The sequence below is a fragment of the Eumetopias jubatus genome, unplaced genomic scaffold, assembly GCF_037043125.1.
Source record: "Eumetopias jubatus isolate StellerSeaLion01/CBP00866 unplaced genomic scaffold, mEumJub1_p1.0 scaffold_7, whole genome shotgun sequence".
In the NCBI taxonomy this organism is placed as follows: domain Eukaryota; kingdom Metazoa; phylum Chordata; class Mammalia; order Carnivora; family Otariidae; genus Eumetopias; species Eumetopias jubatus.
This window is the reverse complement of record NW_028274813.1, coordinates 59,034,327-59,053,433: the sequence shown is the minus strand read 5'-3', so window position 1 is coordinate 59,053,433 and position 19,107 is coordinate 59,034,327. Positions and strand designations below refer to the sequence as shown.

Sequence of the window (19,107 nt, the reverse complement as noted above, 5' to 3'; positions counted from 1 at the left end):
AGAGAACTATTTATGTAGACTTCTGTAATATCATATTATAACTTCAATAATAAACTTTGTTTTTCCAACCTTGTGGTGCATAATGCAGTCCTCATTTTGTTGCTTTTCTTTTTTTTCTTAATTTCTTTTAAAAGATTTTATTTATTTATTTGACAGAGAGAAACAGCGAGAGAGGGAACACAAACGGGGAGTGGGAGAGGGAGAAGCAGGGTTCCCGCGGATCAGGAAGCCCAATGTGGGGCTCCATCCCAGGACCCTGGGATCATGACCTGAGCTGAAGGCAGATGCTTAATGACTGACCACCCAGGCACCCCTGTTGCTTTTTTTTAAATCTAAGTTTTGTTTTGAAGAGATTTAAAATGTGTATACAGTCATACCTGCTCATTTTTTCACTCACAATTTGTTCAATATTGGAATTTTTTATACTAAAATGAAACATGCATCCAGAAAAGTGTACAAATGTACAACTTAATGACTTATCACAATGTAAATACCCGTGTAACTATTACCAGGTCAAGAAACATTTCCAGCACCCTAGAGACCCCTTTGTGCCTTTGCCTCCCCCAGAGGGTAACCACGGTCCTGGTTTCTATTTTAATCACTTCCTTGTAGTTCTTTATGGTTTCATCGCGTAAGTATGTGTTTCTAAACACTCTTAGTTTAATTTTGCCCGTTTTTTAAACTTTATTTAAGTAGAATAATATGGTGATATTCTTTTTATGTCTAGTCACCTTGCACTTTGATGTTATGAAGACAGCTTCTTTCCTTAAACCACATGAACTGACCTCTGCTAGCTTTAAATTTTTCTTCTGCAGCTTCCCACCTCTCTCAGCCTTCACAGAATTGAAGAGAGTGAGGGCCCTGCCCTTGATTAGTTTTAGCTTAAGGGAATGTGGCTGGTTTGGTTTTCTATCCAGACCACTCAACTTTCTCCATATCAGCAATAAGGTGTTTCACTTTCTTATCGTTCATAATGTTCACTGGAGTAGCACTTTTAATTTCCTTCAAGAACTTTTCCTTTGTACTCACAACTTGGCTAACTGTGGTGCTAGAACTCTTGCACCAAACAGCATCAAATTAGTTGGAGAAGAACAAGAAGATTAATTCAAGATATTGTAAGATGGTGCTATCTTATGGAAGACTGTATAGAATTTGGCTTCCTTCCATTGTCAAATAGAGGTTTGTTGAAAATTTTTGAGAAAAGAGATCTTTATTACCTGTTGATAAATCTTATTACTCTAGAGCTAGGAATGAAGTAAAATAGCGGCACAGGTGTGAGTTGATGAGGATCTGAAGTATGAGGCAATGGAAACAAAATAAGGAAAGGATGTAAAAGTCAGTGTGTTTGAAGAATTGACATGACTTAATGGCATCTTACAAAAATATTGCTGAAGGTTTATTCTGTAAATTTTAAGTTCAGAATTATGTATATGCTGAAAAATATTAGGATTATTTGTAGCAAACAGAAGTAAAAATAAATATAAAATCCTTGTATTCATTAGAAAATAAATAAGACATCTCTTAAAGATGGGGCAAAAAAACATTTTGCTGCAGGATAAAATATCCTGGGTTTCAGGATGTTTAGTGCCTTTTTTTTTTTTTAAGATTTTGTTTATTTGAGAGAGAGAAAGAGAACATGAGCAAGGGGAGGGGGAGAGGGAGAGGTACAAGCAGACTCCCTGCTGAGCTGGGTGTTGGTTCCCTCTTGAGGCTCAATGGGAGATAGGATCTGAGCTGAAGTCAGACGCTTAACTGACTGAGCCACCCAGGTGCCCCTCTAGATGCTTAGTGCTTTTGAAAGACCTCTGTTAAACCTGTCTGCCAACATACTGGCTGCACTCTTTTCTCCAAATTATCATTGGTTTCATGATATAACTTTCTTGAACATCTCTTTATCTCCTACCCCCCTCCCCCCACCGCACCAAACTGGATTTAACTTCTTCACAGCAGGTAATCTATTTCCTGTTTTTCCTTAATTGTTTATTTGATTTGATTTGCTTTACATTATTAAATGACTGAAAATAGAATTTTCAGGAATTGATTAGGTCAATGATAATTTCAAAATTGGAGTCAGAAGTTAACAGAGATAAAATCCAATCACACAAGTGATGAAATACATTTCATCCATGTAAAGCAGCCTCCTATTTATTTGGGTGTATCTTCAGTGCCAGGGAAAAATCTAACAACTCCACTCACTGATGCCCATTTCCTTCAAAATGGGTTATTTGGTTTTTCTAGAGAACAATGTTATACAAATTAAAGTCTAACATTTTGGTACTCAAATAATAAAAATAAGTAAATCTCATATTTACTTTTTTGACACACCTCTCTGATAGGTGCAAGAAATATTATATAGTTACTAAGCACATTATTAATAAGCATATAATTATATGTACAATAAAGTATAATTGATTATTTATAAAAATTCTTTTTTTTTTGCTATTAGCATCATCACTAAACTTTTTTGGGAAGCAAGTGGAAATAATCACAAATTGTTATTCAAATACAAAATTAGTTGTGAATGTTTACCAAAAAGAGAAAATGTGCATCTTGCAATATATATTAAAGTGATTTTTTTTCTATTTCCAGGACATACAGAGGAAGAGCATATTTTAAACGGCAATTTTATAAGCAAGCAACTCAAGATTTTTCTGTTGCAATTCACTTAGATCCTAATAACTGGTTAGCTTTGTATTATAGAGCCTGCTTATTTAGAAAGAGTAGCCCTTTTAGAGCACTACAGGATTATAGCGTTTCAGGTACTTCACCTCCAGCTGCACATATATAAGAATTTGAAGTTCAGCAGTTCACTTTCATAGAATGTACTATTAATATGCGATGATTAATATACTATGTATATTTTTATGTAGTTATATATAGTTATATATTAATATATATATATTTTCATATATATTTACAAGCTACAATGGTTTAGCTAAAAGTGTTCCTGTATGCCATTTTAGTGAATGTGAATGTGTTTGTACTTAATGTGTGTGTAACTTTGGCAATGGGAGAGTATCATCTCAAAGAAATTTCTTTCTATATATTGAATTCTGAGGTTATTTCTGGAAATCCAGGCCTATTTTCTAGTCAGCGTGCAGTGAATTTTCCTGGTGGGCTGTGTCCTATTCCATAGGTCTAGCCCACTGATTAGTCAATTTCAAAGTTTTTTTAACCCTTACACTAAAAATGAGCTTTGAGAATCCTTAGTGATAGGATGCCAGTAGCTAAAAGTAACCATTTCCACTTTACCCTATAGCAATGTATTCTTGGTATATAAATATGCCCCACAAAATTCTGGGCATAGAGTAAGTTCTCAGTAAACAGTTCCCAGCTGAATAAATTAGCCCATTGTGATTGGATAATTCTAGCCAGAGACCAGCATTCCAAACATGGCTGTGTTCCCCTGGGTACAAAGTGCTAGAATTTCATCATTCTTGATGAGGCAGTATCTAGAGATTAAGAGACAACTAGACTCTTATAAAGAGAATTGCACAGCTCCTCAGGGAAGGCAATATAAGATGATTGCCTTCTGAGGCCACCCTTCCCATGAATATTCAAATAAAATAACTCAAAGCCATTTTATGTGCTGAGAGGAGTCTGGTGCTCTCTCTTCTATTTCTAAGGATTTTTGGAAGGCAGGACTAAGTTAAATTTTTCTTTCTCGTATAATCTTTCCATCTAATTTCTGCTCCCTGATTAATTCTTCATTTTTGCTCATCCACACAATTCTTTTTTTAATCTTATTTTTATTTATTTATTTATTCATTCATTCATTCATTCATTCATTCATGAGAGACAGAGAGAGAGAGAGAGAGAGAAGCGGAGGGAGAAGCAGGCTCCCAAGGAGGAGGGAGCCTGATGCGGGACTCGATCCCAGGACGCTGGGATCATGACCTGAGCCGAAGGCAGACGCTTAACCATCTGAGCCACCCAGGCGCCCTCATCCACACAATTCTTGTGTTTACTGTTCATGAACACCTTGGGGTTCAAAGGATACATTTAGCAGAGACATTTAAATTTGAAGGTCAAGCACACCCCTATTTCTTGAAGTATATTTCTGTCTGTCAGCCCTGTCCATCTGCCATCTGGCCAAGTTCCTTTCTCTTCAGTCATCTCTAAAAGTCTCTTTCTCACACTTCTCTCTTCTCTAAGTTGTTGACTCCTCACCCCCTCTTTTCTAGACTATCACAACAATACAAAATCCCTATTATTTAACTATTCAGAGCAGAGCAGCTTGATTTTTGACTTTAATCCTTTTCTATAAGCTAGCCTAAAGAGTTTTATCTTCCACAATCAAAAAGGACCCTTAAGATATTTTTCCAAGTAATAATAATATATAACATTTACTGGGCATTTTACTACTTGCCAAACACTATTCTAAATGCTGTATATGGAGTGTCTCAATTAATATGCAGAATAATGCTATGAGTTAGGTATTATTTTCATCCCTGATGAAGAAATGGAGGCACAGAGAAGTGAAGTAATTCTAATATTTTTTTTCCTTAGGAAGAACTTTTTTATTTTCCTAGATGAGCCACCAAAACTGCAGCTGACTTGCTCTTTGCTAGCCAATCATACTGTGAATGGAGCAGTCAGATTGCCTTCATGTGATTATTTATTTAATCTATATGATCATTGCTTACACTAGATATACTTCCCAAAGTCTAGAACTGTGAATATTTGTGTCCCAGACTGTGAGCATTATGCTCATTTTTGGCAAAACTTTCCCTTCTTAGCCAGAATGGGCCTGAGAAGCTTAGAAGACATGGATCAAATGTGGAAAACCCATATAATTCACTAACATGCTTTTGAAAGTGAAGGGAAAATTCATAAGTGAAGAGACATGAGATGACCTCTAGACCAGTTACAGATGAGAGACACACACCTGGAGAACGGAGAGAGGATTCTTTTTGCCCCATACTCCTATTATTTGGGACAAGCATAGACGAGTTACCTGCCTTAACTCCAAGTTCTGCTGGCCTTGGAGTAGCCTCTTTGAGCTGCCCTTCCCTCGTTGATGAGTAGTATCCTGATCTCTGCCATCTGCCCCAGTCTGGAGTTGTACCACAGCCTGTTTTGCGGCCAATAGCAATGCCCTCCTGATAATTAACAGGCCATCAAGGGCAAGGGTGCCCTTCTGACTGCCATCCAATGAAGTGAATCAGAGGTTAGATTCCATCTTTGCCATTGACTTGCAACATGCCTGTGTGCCTTTGTACCTTAATCTCTTCATCTACAAAGTGAGTGGACTATCCTAGATTACCACCAGGATTTCTTCCAGTTTTAATGAGTTTTTGAAACTTGATAGTCACATTGTTACTTATAACACATACATTTCTTATGTGAACGCTATTTCTTACTCATCAAATAAGTACACTCATCACAGACCTGTTTTATAAAATATTAAAATTGAAGAATAAGTGATAGGAAGGGTGAAGACTAAAATATAATTCAGATATTTTTGTTCAGAACCTGAATAAACTATATATTTTTTATTTTTAAGTTCTCATAAATGATGGCTATGAGAATCTTGGTTGTTTTCTACATCGGGGCATACTCTATGCAGATCTAAAACTTTGGTTGCTGGCAATCTGTGACTTTGAAACTGTTATTTCTCTAGAAAGGTATGTTTTCCTTATAGTCGTATTGATTTCACTTTTGTATAAAGTAGAGAAAAAAATGAAAGAAAAAGTCCTTTCCCCACATCATTAATAACCTTGTAAAATGAGATAATTGTAAAGCCATCTTAGAAACAGAATACTACTTCTGAAAATAAGACTACTTCTAAAATAAGACCTGTGTCCAACATCGGCTTATTCCTTTTGCAAATTTTAGAGTTTGAATGCATTTGAGAGGAGTCCAATCCGCAGATAACAACATAAAATTATTTACAGCAGTGTGGGGATGCCCAGGTTAGGGCTTTTTGAAGTTAACTTCATGAAAAACTGTCACCAACTTTTAAAATAATGAGAAAATATTCTGCTTGTTTTTGCTATGCACAACACATATGACTCAATAGGAAGAAATTCTCTGTTTAGAACCTCTAACTCCATTTAGCATAGTAAAGCCAAAGAAAAAAACCAATTCCATTAGAACATAGGTTCAGTAAGAAACAAAGACTGAAAGTTGCACACACTAGTCAGAAACCTCAGCTCTAAAACACAGAATTAATTTCCTTTCTTTTCAATGAAGCATTCATTAAAATGAAAGGTGTCAAAAAAGTAACAAAGCATGCCAATTCCATGCCAACCAGCAGACTGTTTACCTAGCTTATATAAGGTAAACTTTAAGCTTGACTCAGGAAAGACATGGAGAATGGCTCCAAAATGGCCACAGTAGTTTTCTTTTGGGTATTTTTGAGCCAGGAAGGGAAGGAAAAGAGTTTCAGTTGCAAAAAAGCCAAAAAATGGGCAGCACGAACTTTGATGTCTTTTAGGCAAAGGGTCCAGGCTTCTAATAAAGCTGGGCTATGGGATATGTAGTCTTTCTCATTTTGAAATAGAGGCATCAGACAAAGTAATTTCTAAGACCATTTCTATATTGAGAATGTTTTGATTGTAAGAGAGGAAAAAATACAGTTATTTGACATAGAAAAGAAGCTGGGTTATACCTACATGGAAAGGATTTTTAACTCCAGGCTTTGGGAATATTACTGTTTCTCTGTTACTCAGGGCAAATGCAACATAGCCTGAAGTGAAAACTTTTAAATTGAGAAAAACTAAGCTTGTAATTCAAGATAAGTCAAGATTAGGTCAAGGAAGAGTAAAGTATTGCCTGGGGACTTCCGGAATTCTGTTCCTAGCATAGACTCTACAAATGTTGATTCTCTACTAAAGGATTTTATGAAAGTGTTTATAATTTTTAATAGAGAATAGTTAATTGATTTACTTTGCTTTAGTAAAACATTAAAAAAAACCCTGATATATATTGATGTATGTATTTCACTAGGTTCATACAAAATTGGAAAACATTTGGAATAATTAAAATGTCTAACAAGATTTTGCTTTCTCATTTTTTTAGAACTGTTATTTTGGCTTACATAAATATTGGCCTCATACATCTGCTGTACTTGGATAACTACTTTGAAGCCACTTGGCATTTTTCTGAGGCTATTAGACTTGATCCTTTATATATTCAAAGCTATATTTGTCGAGCAGAAACCTATCAGAAGGTATTTAAGTCTTGAAAACCTTGATTTTTTTTAAAAAAAAGTTTTAATTTTCTGGATATCCACCTGTTCAATATAATTTTAGTATATTAATGTATTTGTTTTCAGTTAATTATAGAGACTAATGCATTTTCAAGCAATAAATATTAAGTAGGTGTAGCTAACTATAATTACCTATGTATAAAGCCTCTACTTTATAAGGCATGAATTTTTGTCTTTTATTTTTAAAAAAATAATAACCTTTTTCTGTATTCCAAAAACAATATATATTTATTTCATGTAATATATGTATGCAAATAAGTTGAAAACCATCCATAATTTTATTCTCTAGAGACAACTACTGTTAACGTTTGGTTTTGACTGTGCGTGTGTGTATGTTTACAGTGCGCAGGTGGGTTTGTAGAATGGGATCCATGCATATAATGAGATTCTACTCATTCACACTTACCTTTAAATTTTGTTTAAATTTTATAAGTTATTTAAATTAAAAAATGTAATTTATCTTTAGTGTTATGAAGTCAAACAATGCAATAAATAGTAAAAGTCCTCCCTGATTCCAACCAAATCTGACTTTTCAGAGATAAACACTACTGTTGTTTCTACCTTTCAAGATAGATATCCCTGTTTACCACTCCACCACTAATCATCCTGTCCAAGACACTGACATTCCTCACCGGGACTATTGCAGGGAACTCTTGGTCTTCTTGCTTCTGTTCTTTACTACTTTTTGATGGATTTTCAACACAGCAGCTATAATGATCCTGTTAAAACATAAGTCAGATTATTTCACTTTGCCCAACCCTTTAATAGCTTCCCTTGCACTCAGAATCAAAGCCAAATCCGGCAAAAGCCAAAGGCCTACAAGAGCCACAGGAATTGGCTCCTTATTACCTTTCCACTCTTGTCCTCTATTAAGTCCTCTTGTCACACTGGTTTCAGTCAGGATAGTCTAGTCTGTGCTATGGTTAAACACATACATACACTAACACATGCACACACACATCCCCCCAAAACTCCAAAACACTTAAAAAATCACTGTAATAAAATAACAAAGGTTTATTTCTTGCTCACACTGCTTGTCCACTGAGAGTTGGTTGGTTAGAGGGTCCTCTCCATTGTCCACATCTCAGGACCCAGTGTGACTAGAGTCCCACACAAAGTCCTTCCCTCCCTGATAATGGAGGTAGAAGACCCAGGGCAGACTTAGTATTGTCCCCAGGGAAAGTTTGCTCTTGACTACTGTTGGGGAAGGGATGGACATATTTGTGGTGTGTGGTCCTTTTGCTTAACTCCATGTTGATTGAGCTGACAGCTTCTGGGGAAGTTGGAACTCCCTCTGGGCACACTTAAACCCAAAGCACCAGCATGGTATCAGGATATAAGGACATCTATTCAAAGTCTTATTATTCTGAGGAGGAAAAAGTCTCTACGTGGTAATGGTTGAATAAATTGTGCTGTATTCACACCACAGAATATTATTTAGTCAATAAAAATAGTGCTTAGAACAATACCGTCAACTTAGAGGGATTTCCATGAGATATTGTTGAATAAGAAAAGCAAGATTCAGAAAGGAGTGTTAAGTGTGTACAATAACGATCCCATGTAAATAAAACAATTGCAGATCAAACCCTGTGTTTGTATATAGAAGAATGCATATGGCTACTATGTGGGTTCAGCCTCCAGAGTGCATCTAATCTAAGGCTGCCTGGAGAAGTCCCACCCAGGACGGCTTATAAAGATCAGACAGTGAGCCTCCATCTTTTCCAAGTGGGGTTTCCTCAATGTATGGCTATTGGAACAGGTGGAACAATGCAGACATAATAAGGCTAGATGGTTTATTAATTACACCAAGCAGAGCAGGGTCAGCTTGAGAAGCACGGAAGTTCCACAGAACTTCTCAAATTTATTTAAACACATTTCAAACTCCCGATTTTTGGGTTCCTTCTTTTGACTCCACCCACTGTTTCCTCCGACCCGCTTGTACATTTCAACAGCTACTGCCTACTTCTGTGCACATATTAGTTCTGTGCATTCTCCTCTTTGTATCACTGTGTCAGCATTGCGAGAGGAGTTGTTGATGTCCCAGATTCATTTTGCTGGGGTCTCTAGAGTCCTCTTTTTGTGATATTCCCAGTGAGAGTAGGTTTTTGTTCCCACATTTGTACAAATCCTGATTATGCTCCTGTGACCTGTATTAAGGAAAGATTCAATGTTTACTTTGCATTATATATTGATTTTAAACATATGGTTTCCATTATTCTTGTATTTTGTTTTATTCATTCATTTACTTATTAAGTGCAAACTTGTTTTTCCTCCCTTATTTTTTTATAAAGATTTCAATTATTTATTTAGAGGGAGAGAGAGCACACACATGTAAGCATGGGGAGGAGCAGAGGGAGAGAGAGAATCTCAAGCAGATTCTGTGTACTGAGCACAGAGCCTGATAAGGCGCTCAATTTCATGACCCTGAGATCATAACCTGAACTGAAATCAAGAGTCAGTCACTCAACCGAGTCACCCAGGCGCCCCTTACCTCCCTTATTTTTAAGTAGAATTTACTTTTAGTTTTTATTTTACCATCCTTTGCATGCTAGTTTATTAACAGAAGTAAAGTTTAGTGGAAAATGTATTCTGGTTGAAGGAGAAAAACCAAAAAGCTAAATGAGAAGGGAAAACAAACTATAAAGTATGATATAATCACATTTATGTAAAATTTTATACATATACATGTGTAATCACTCTTCGAAATTAAAGATAGATGGTTTTAAAGAACCAAAGACTTTGCATCATAAACTTTTTTTAAACTTCTCTGTATCTTATTTGCTTTGACGATTCTTAAAAAAATGTGTATTAGGAGATGTTCTTGCAAAATTTCTGTGCTGAAGGGTGGGAGGGAAGCAATCAGTATTTATTATAAGCAAAGTTTCTGTTTATCACTCAACAGTTGCATAAACTGAAAAAGGCAGTAAGAGAGTTATCTCGTGCTATCCACCTTCAGCCAGATGGAATCCAATTATATATAATAAGGTATGAACATAGAAATGGAGTTCTTCTTGGGATAACTTGGCACATGAGCTAACTGTTGGGATCTTTACTTCCCTCTTGATCCTTCTAGCCTCCTCTTTTTACATTTAATCTCCCAGCAATGGCCGTCTTCCAACTACCAGGTCAGATAGAGCTATTGTATTTGTTAAATTTTAAGATAATTTATATTATAAAATAACTAAGTCTTTCTCTTTGCTCTCTCCTTGCATCAAAACACAACTGTTTAAGCTATGCTATGATCCAGTCATCCCACTACTGGGTATTTATCCGAAGAACACAGAAACACTAATTCAAAGATATGTGTGCATCTCTGTGTTTATTGCAGCATTATTTACAATAGTCAAACTGTGGAAGCAGCCCAAATGTTCATCAACAGATGAATGGATAAAGAAGGTGTGTGTGTGTGTGTGTGTGTGTGTGTGTGTGTGTGTGTGCGTGCACACACACACAGTAGAATGCTACTCAGCCACAAAAAAGAATGAAATCTTGCCATTTGCAACAACATGGGTGGATCTAGAGGGTATAATGCTAAGCAAAATAAACTAGCCAGTCAGAGTAAGACAAATACCATATGATTTCACTTATATGTGGAATTTAAGAAACAAAACAAAGGGGGGAAAAAGAGACAAACCCAAAGCGACTCTTAACTATAGAGAACAGAGGGTTACCAGAGGGGAGGTGGGTGGAGGGGACGGGTGAGATTTTTATGGCTGAGTAATATTCTGTTGCACATATATACCACATCTTCTTAAAAATTGAAGTGTTGACACACAATGTTACATTAGTTCCAGGTGTGCAACATAGTGATTCAATAACTCTATACCTTCTTCTATGCTTACCACAAGTGTAGCTACCAACCAAATAATACTATTACAATACCATTGACTATATTTCCTATGCTGTACCTTCCATCCCCATGATTTATTCATTTCATAACTGGGAGCCTCTACCTCCCATTCCTCTGCACATGTTTTGCCCACCCCCCCCCACCCTCTCCTCTCTGGCAACTGTTCTTTTTATTTATGGGTCTGTTTCTGCTTTTGTTGTTTGTTCATTTGGTTTTTGGATCGCACATATAAGTGAAATCATACAGTATTTGTCTTTTCCGGTCTGACTGCATCTTCTTTACCTATTCATCTACTGATGGACACTTAGATTGCTTCCATATCTTAGGTATGGTAAATAATGCTCAATGACATAATGGTGCATATATTGTTTTGAATTAGTGTTTCATTTTCCTTGGATAAATATTCAAAAGTAGGATTCCTGGATCGTATGGTATTTCTATTTTTAATTTTCTGAGGAACTTCCATACTGTTTTCCATAGTGGCTGTACCAATTTGCATTCCTATCAACAGTGCACAAGTGTTCCCTTTTCTCCACATCGGTACTTGTTATTTCTTGTCTTTTTGATAACAGCCGTTCTGACAGGTGTAAGGTAATATCTCATTGTGGTTTTGATGTGCATTTCCCTGATGATTAATGATGTTGAGCATCCTTTGGCCATCCACATGTCTTCTTTGGAAAAATACCTATTCAGGTCCTTTGCCCATTTTTAATCAGATTATTTGGTTTTTTCTGGTAATAAGTTGTATGCGTTCTTTATATATTTTGGATATAAGCCCCTTATCAGATATAAAATTTGCAAATATCTTCTCCCATTCAGTAGGTTGACTTTTCATTTTGTTAATGGTTTCCTTTGCTGTGCAAAACTTTTTATTTTTTAGTTAAATGTAGTTAGTCCCATTTGTTTATTATTGCTATTGTTTCCTTTGAGGAGGCAGATCCAAAAAAATATTGCTAAGACCAATAACAGAGGTTTTGGTCTACGTTTTCTTTTAGGAGTTCTATAGTTTCAGGTTTTACATTAAATAAATTCTTTGATCCATTTTGAGTTTATTTTTGTATATGGTGTAAAAAAAGTGGTCCACTTTCATTCTTTTGCATATAGCTGCCTAGTTTTCCCAGCACCGCTTATTAAAGAGACTGTCTTTTCTCTATTTATAATCTTGCCTCCTTTTTCATAGATTGACCGACCATACAAATGTATGTTTATTTCTGGGCTCTCTATTCTCTTCTGTTGTCTGTTGTCTGTTTTTGTGCCAGTACCATACTGCTTTGGTTACTATAGCTTTTTAGTATAATTTGAAATCAGGGAGTATGATACTTCCAGCTTTGTTCTTCTTTCTCAAGATTGCTTAGGCTATTTGGGGTCTTCTGTGGTTTCATACAAATTTTAAGATTATTTGTTCTAGTTTTATGAAAAAGCCATTGGTATTTTGATATGGATTGCATTGAATCTCTAGATTGCTTTGGGTAGCATGGACATTTTAATAATATTAATTTTCCTTCTATAAGCACGGAATATCTTTCCATTTATTTGTGTCATCTTCGGTTTCTTCTATCAGTGCCTTATAATTTTCAGAGTACAGATCTTTCACCTCCTTGCTTAAATTTATTCCTAGGAATTTGATTCTTTTTAAAGCAATTGTAAATGGGATTTTTTAAAAATTTCTCTTTCTGATCTTTCCTTATTTAGTGTATGGAAACAACAGATTTTTGTATATTCATTTTGTATCCTGCAACTTTACTGAATTCATTTATTCTAATAGGTTTTTTTGGAGTACTTAGGGTTTTCTATCTGTAGTATCATATCATCTGCAAATAGGGAGAGTTTTACCTCTTCCTTCCTAATTTGGATGCCTTTTATTTCTTTTTCTTGTCTGATTGCTGTGGGTAGGACTTACGTGTTAAATAAAAGTGGCAAGAATGGGCATTCTTGTCTTACTTCTGATCTTAGTTTGAAGCTTAGTTTCTCACCACTAGGTATTATGTTAGCTGTGGGTTTAGAGTATAAAATTTAAAATACAGGTCACTGGAAAAAAAATTGAATATTTTTCTTTCAGCTTCGCTTTTCCTAAATTTGCATTACATCTGCATGCTAATTGATCTATTTAGACCACATAAAATGTTTATAATTTTTGCATTGTTTTTATCATACATATGTAAGTATGAATAAAAGTATTGTAATTGTAAAAATGTAAGTGACTTGTTATAAGACATTTTATTTTAGAAAAAATTATTTTTAACTGCTTAGAATTAAAAAGGTATTATTTCTTCCAGAGGACAATATCTTCTTATGATGAAATGTTATGATCTCGCAAAGTTTACTATTTATCAAGTAGCAGAAATGAACAAAGGTAAATATAATTAATGCAAAATTATAATTGTCTTAATTAAAAAATAAATACCTCCTAAAAATGCTTTTACTGTTTGCAGTAGTGATATATGGATAACATGAAAGGTTTACTTCTAATCAAATATAGATTTTGAAACTTTATGTCTTCAGTTTCACATGCACATAGTCAACTATTAAATGCTTCATAATGAAGTGAGTTTTGTGAGAGATTATTATAGGAGATGCCAAGGTTATACTTTCATTTTTTGTTGTTGTTGTTGTTGTTTGTAATTGGAATGTCTTATCGTGTGTTGGTGGTAAACAGATTTTAGTACTGTATTGATTTATTAATCCATATTTCAAAGGTAAATTATTGAATTGCTTGACTTCTTTAAAGTAATTATATCTAAATCCTAGATAGTTGGCAAAGGTATTGATAAACTTTCTTTTCCTTTTAGGTCTCATTGAGTTGAGTCCTATACAGCAAGCACTCATTTATTCATTTTGTGAAAACCATGACAAGGCCATCCAGGTCTTGGATGGGATCACTTTGAACAGGCCTGAGCTCACCATGTATACTCTATTAGCAAAAGCCCAAATGAAGGCCAAGAGAAACAAGGTGAAAAGTCTTGTGTAACATTTACTAAATCTATTAATAGAGTTTTTATGTTGTGTTTAGAATGATGGCTTACATACTTTTTTTTTTATAAAACTAAATTGTAACATTTGTTTATTGATTCTTGTGTTAACATTTGGGTTATTTCTTTTCTCTTAAGGGTAGGGCTGCTGTAAATATTCTTTTTCATGTCTTCTGTTAACATGTGGAGTAGTTTTCTAGGATATATTCCTAGGAGTGGAATTGTTGGTATGTAGAAAATGTGAATATCTAACTTTCAAGAAAGTGACACATTATTACATCGGGTTGTACCAATTTATTCTCCTACCTGTCATGTACCTGTATGCCTGCTGATCTCTATCCTCTACTGTAATTGGTTATCAGACTTTATTTTTGTCAGTTTGGTAGATAAAGACTGATGTCTCACTGTGGTCTTAATTCACATTTCTCTGTTTGAGCACAGATTGAACATCTTCTTATATGTTTATTAACCACTCATATTTCCTGTACCGTCAATATCTTAAGCATGTTTTTTGTTTGTTTATCTTGTTCTTATTGATTTGAGGCATTAAAAAATAAATTCTGTATATTAATCCTTGGTTAGTTGTTATGTGTGCCATGTATCTTCTTGCAATTTGTGGCTGGTTTTATAGAGGTTCTTAATTTTAATGTAGTAGAATAAATATATTTTTTGTTTTATTGTCATGGCTTTAAGAAAATTCTCATTTAAGAAGTTTTTTCCCTATCCCAAGGTCCATATTTTCTTCTAAAAGCTTAAAAGTTTTGCTTTTTCCATTTAAGATTTTACTCTAACTTAAATTGATTTCTTTGAGTGTGAGATAAGTGATAAAATATCTATTTTTCCTATATGGATATTCAAATGTTCTAGTATCATTTATTGAGAGGTTCTCTCAACCCAAAGATCTGAAGTGGTCCATCTATCATAAGTATTCCTGTATATGCAGATCTCATTTTGGGCTCTCTATTCTGTTATTTTGGTCAGTTTTTCTATCTCTGGCTCAATAGTGCAATGTCTTTTTTTTTTTTTTAAGATTTATTTATTTATTTTTAGAGGGGGAGAGAGAGAGAGAGAGAGAGAGAGAGAGAGCAGGGGGAGGAGGAACAGAGGGAGAGAGAGAGAGAATCTCAAGCAGACTCCCTGCTGAGCATGGAGCGCCGTGCAGGCTCATGACCTGAGCTGAAATCAAGAGTAGGATGCTCAACCGACTGAACCTCCCAGGTTCCCCTACAATGTCTTAATTATTATGATAGTTAATTATTATAGTTTAATTGTAATTTTTGATATCTGGTAGAGCTAGTCCCTACACCATATTCTTCTCCAGGAAATTCCTGGCTATTTTTGGGCCTTTACTCTTCTATATACATTTTAAATTCAGCTTGTCAAAATCTGTTAAAAACTCTGTCAGAATTTTGATGGAATTGTGTTCAATCTCTAGGTTATTTTAGGGAAAACTGACACCTTTATGATATTGAATTTCTTTTTTGGAATACTCTTATATTTACTTTAACCTCCTCTGCCCCTACCTATTGCTTTGTAGAAACCTGGGGTTATCTTTGATTGCCCTCTTCTATCCAATCAATAGTGATGTTCTCTTGGTTCTTTCTAAATATCTCTCAATTCTACCTCCTTTCTCTATTTCTGTGGTCATTATCCTAGTCCAAAGCCTATTTTTATTTTGCTAGAATGATAGCAACCATGTTGCTCTCTTCTAAGCTTTTATCCACACAACAGGGGCAGTGCTCTATTTAGAATGTAGATATGCTTTATCTCAAGCCCCTCCAGAGCTTTCCCAGGGGTCTTTTTTAGAGTCATGAAGAAGCAACAGGTAGGACATCAGCTACGAGAGGAAGCAGGAGGAAGTGAAGATGTGTTCACTTTAATTTAAAGGGGATGGAAGACTCTATGGACTCCAAGAGATAGTGAAGGGGCAGTAATCCAGAAGAGGAAGGAAATAACTTGTGTTCAGGCAGGGCAGAAGGAGTTGGGATCAAGGACACAACTTGAGGACTTAGCCCAGAAAAGGAGAAGAAAGGAAACCATTCAAAAACAGGAGAGAAAAAAAGATGGAAATGAAGAAAGATATAGATACATTGAAAAATAAAAAGGAGGGGAATGGAGAAAGAAGGTGATGTCTTTTCTTCTATGGCAAGGTCGTGTGCTGACAGTGAGGATGGAATGGTGGACTTTGAGGTGGGCTGTAAATAGAAGAAGTAAAGCTAAGTGGAGGGCACAGAGGACACTTAGCATATCCATGCTAAATCTCATGGTGTCTTTAGTAACTTAATATGATTAAGGAAATGGGCTAAAGAGTCACAAATATTTATGTAACCATATAGATAAATACACCTATTAGTTTACTATAAAAAGTCATTTCTATTGGGAAAATTGAATATTATTTTCATTAATGAATTTCAACTATTTTGACTAAATAGTTTAAATGGGTGATTTTTGGTATTAGTTTATTTCCTGGTGCCAGTGGAATCCCATTAAGAGCGCAGTAGGACAAAATAAAGGTTGATTAAAACCACATCAGATATTATCATTGGAAATCCCTTACTATCTAATAGCTGTCCAATATTTCTTCCAGGAAAATTGCTAAAAAATTGATCATAAACTAGTCTATAAATTTAAGTTGATTTTAGCCTACAAGGAAATAACCTTTAGAATTTAGAAATTATAGTTTCAAAAGTGCACATGTATAAGCCTGCTTAGGTAGCAGATTGTAGGAGAGGCACCTTTGGTGGGATTCCCTGCCGTCAGATTCCCCGCCTGGGTCCTTGTCTGGCAGTACACTGACAAGGCCTGTGTCTTTACCAGGCCTGTGTACCTAGGGTGAAATGAGAGTCGGGCTGTGTGCTCAGGATTCCCTTTAACGTTTAAGGTGTCATGTTTGTCATGTTAAATAAATACTAGAAAGAAATTTTCTCTTCTGTCTTTTTTTAAAAATCATTCTAGGAAGCTGTGAAAATGTTTAAAAAGGCGTTGGATATCTTTTCTCATTCTGATAAAGGACCAAATGCTGTAGCAGCTTCGGCAGACTGTCTGTATAACTTGGGTCTTTGTTACATGGAGGAAGGCAACGTACAAATGGTATTTTGTGCATTTAGGACTGTAGATTATTTGTGATTTTAGAAATTGATTGCTTGCATTCAATTCTGTTTCTGACCTATATAGTGAGTGACTAGACCAAATTTCTTATAAAGGTTGGCTTATTACAATCAGTGTGCACTCTGCAATGCCTACTATATTGTTTTATTTATTCAACATATTTTATTTGAGGCTTGTTTGTCAACAGTATTCCAAAAACTAATGTCTGTTTCCTACCACAACAATAAATCTAACTGTAAGAAAATATTATAGCAGAATACTTTAATCACATTAGCATGAATTTACTTATTAAATTATAGGTACTTTATTTTTTATTTTTTTAAAAGATTTTATTTATTTATTTAGAGAGAGAGTGAGCAGGGGAGGGGCAGAGGGACAGGGAGAGAGAGAATCTCAAGCAGACTCCATTTTAAAATTGTCAATGATGTGATAAATAAAATAATTACTATTTTATAATGGTTAATACTGGATATTTAATAATTTAATCTCTCTACACACAGACATATAGACACAGACACACACCAGCATGCACATGCACACCGTTCCAGACTTTGTATTCATAGGGTCTTGCATCTCCACAAACTTGAAAAAGAGTTGCACTTGATTAGTCGTTCCATTAGGAAATCCCAATAAATGTAAGATTAATTATAAATCTTTTCTGTGTTTTTAGCCCTTTTGGACACCAGAGCAAGCCAACCTTTGCTTTACAATGTTGGGAAAAATTTGAGTTCTATTGTTAAGAAATTTCATAATTATGTATCTTAGGCCCTCATGAAAAATAAATGTACAGGTTGTACTTTCTTTGAATAAAAAAGGCATGAAGAATAACAGTTAAAATTATACTTCTAAAAGTACTGTTATCTAACAACATGGATTATGTTGACATTAGTCTGGGATTAAAGGGACCTATAAATTATAGTAGTAAACCTGACTTGCTTATATTACTTTTATTTTCTTCACAAAGTTCACTAGGAAAAATGTATTTAAAATGACCAAAAATAAGTGAAAACTTTTCAACAATTGTTACACACTATAATTTATTAACATTTTAAATTAATACTCTACTCATTAATATATTCTACTCACTAATATATTCTACTCACTACTTAACTAAATACTTTTCTAGGCTTTTGATTGTTTTACAAAAGCTGTGAAAGCAAATCCTGATTTTGCAGAAGGCTTTTATCAACGTGGGCTTTGTAAAGTAAAACTCCACAAGGATAGTTCGGTTCTGGATTTTAATCGTGCAATTACCCTCAATCCAAAACATTACCAGGTATTTAAATGAACAATTTCAGTGATTTGGAGAGTGTGTCAAATTTGTTAAAACTATTAAATCTTTATATGTCATTGTTATTAGTTAGCAAGAATCGGTTACTTATACCTACTTTTCAGCTGTGTTTTGATAATTTGTATATCTGTATTTCCCCTTGAACTAAAAATTTTGTTTCCAACAGTGATACTTTATGTAAAAGTGCTTCATGAATTGTGATGTTTATAAATATTGTTAATATTTTATTGTACCTATTAACAATTATAATTTTATATAACTATGCTATTAATTTTATTTACTTCGTATTTAGCTATCACATTTATTCCTGCCTTTTAAGAGACTGTAGAGATAACACAAAATTCAGTAGGTGAAGCTTGATCGGATCCTGATTTTAAAAGCCTATGAAATTTAAATATACTAAATATTAGATGATTTTAGAGAATACTATTAATTTTCCTAGATGTATAATGGTAGTGTGGTTATGTAGAAGAATGTTTGCATAATGGAAAACGTAGGAGCAAAGTATTATGATATCTACAACTTATTTTCAAATGGTTCAGAAAAAATAGATACAATAAATATTGTAAAATAATAATTGTTGAATCCAGATGGTAGTCATATGGATGTTCATTGTACTATTTTTTCAATTATTTTATATATTAAAAATATTTTCTTTTTTTAAAAAAAGATTTAT

At 34.6% G+C, this 19,107-nt stretch overlaps 1 protein-coding gene across 2 annotated transcripts in view; it reads left to right on the top strand.

Moving 5' to 3' along the window:
* The window catches only part of TTC6 (tetratricopeptide repeat domain 6), a 192,799-nt gene that overhangs the window by 136,527 nt on the left and 37,165 nt on the right, over positions 1 to 19,107 (top strand). Inside the window, exons 15-22 of one of the 2 annotated variants that reach the window (XM_088025049.1) lie at positions 2,590 to 2,759; positions 5,507 to 5,627; positions 7,024 to 7,174; positions 10,116 to 10,198; positions 13,340 to 13,416; positions 13,853 to 14,013; positions 16,988 to 17,122; positions 18,267 to 18,416. In XM_088025049.1, coding sequence (XP_087881175.1) covers positions 2,590 to 2,759; positions 5,507 to 5,627; positions 7,024 to 7,174; positions 10,116 to 10,198; positions 13,340 to 13,416; positions 13,853 to 14,013; positions 16,988 to 17,122; positions 18,267 to 18,416 — 1,048 coding nt within the window. Of the gene's footprint in view, positions 1 to 2,589; positions 2,760 to 5,506; positions 5,628 to 7,023; positions 7,175 to 10,115; positions 10,199 to 13,339; positions 13,417 to 13,852; positions 14,014 to 16,987; positions 17,123 to 18,266; positions 18,417 to 19,107 lie in introns of those variants that run through there. The other variant, XM_028103865.1, reaches the window with a different exon arrangement.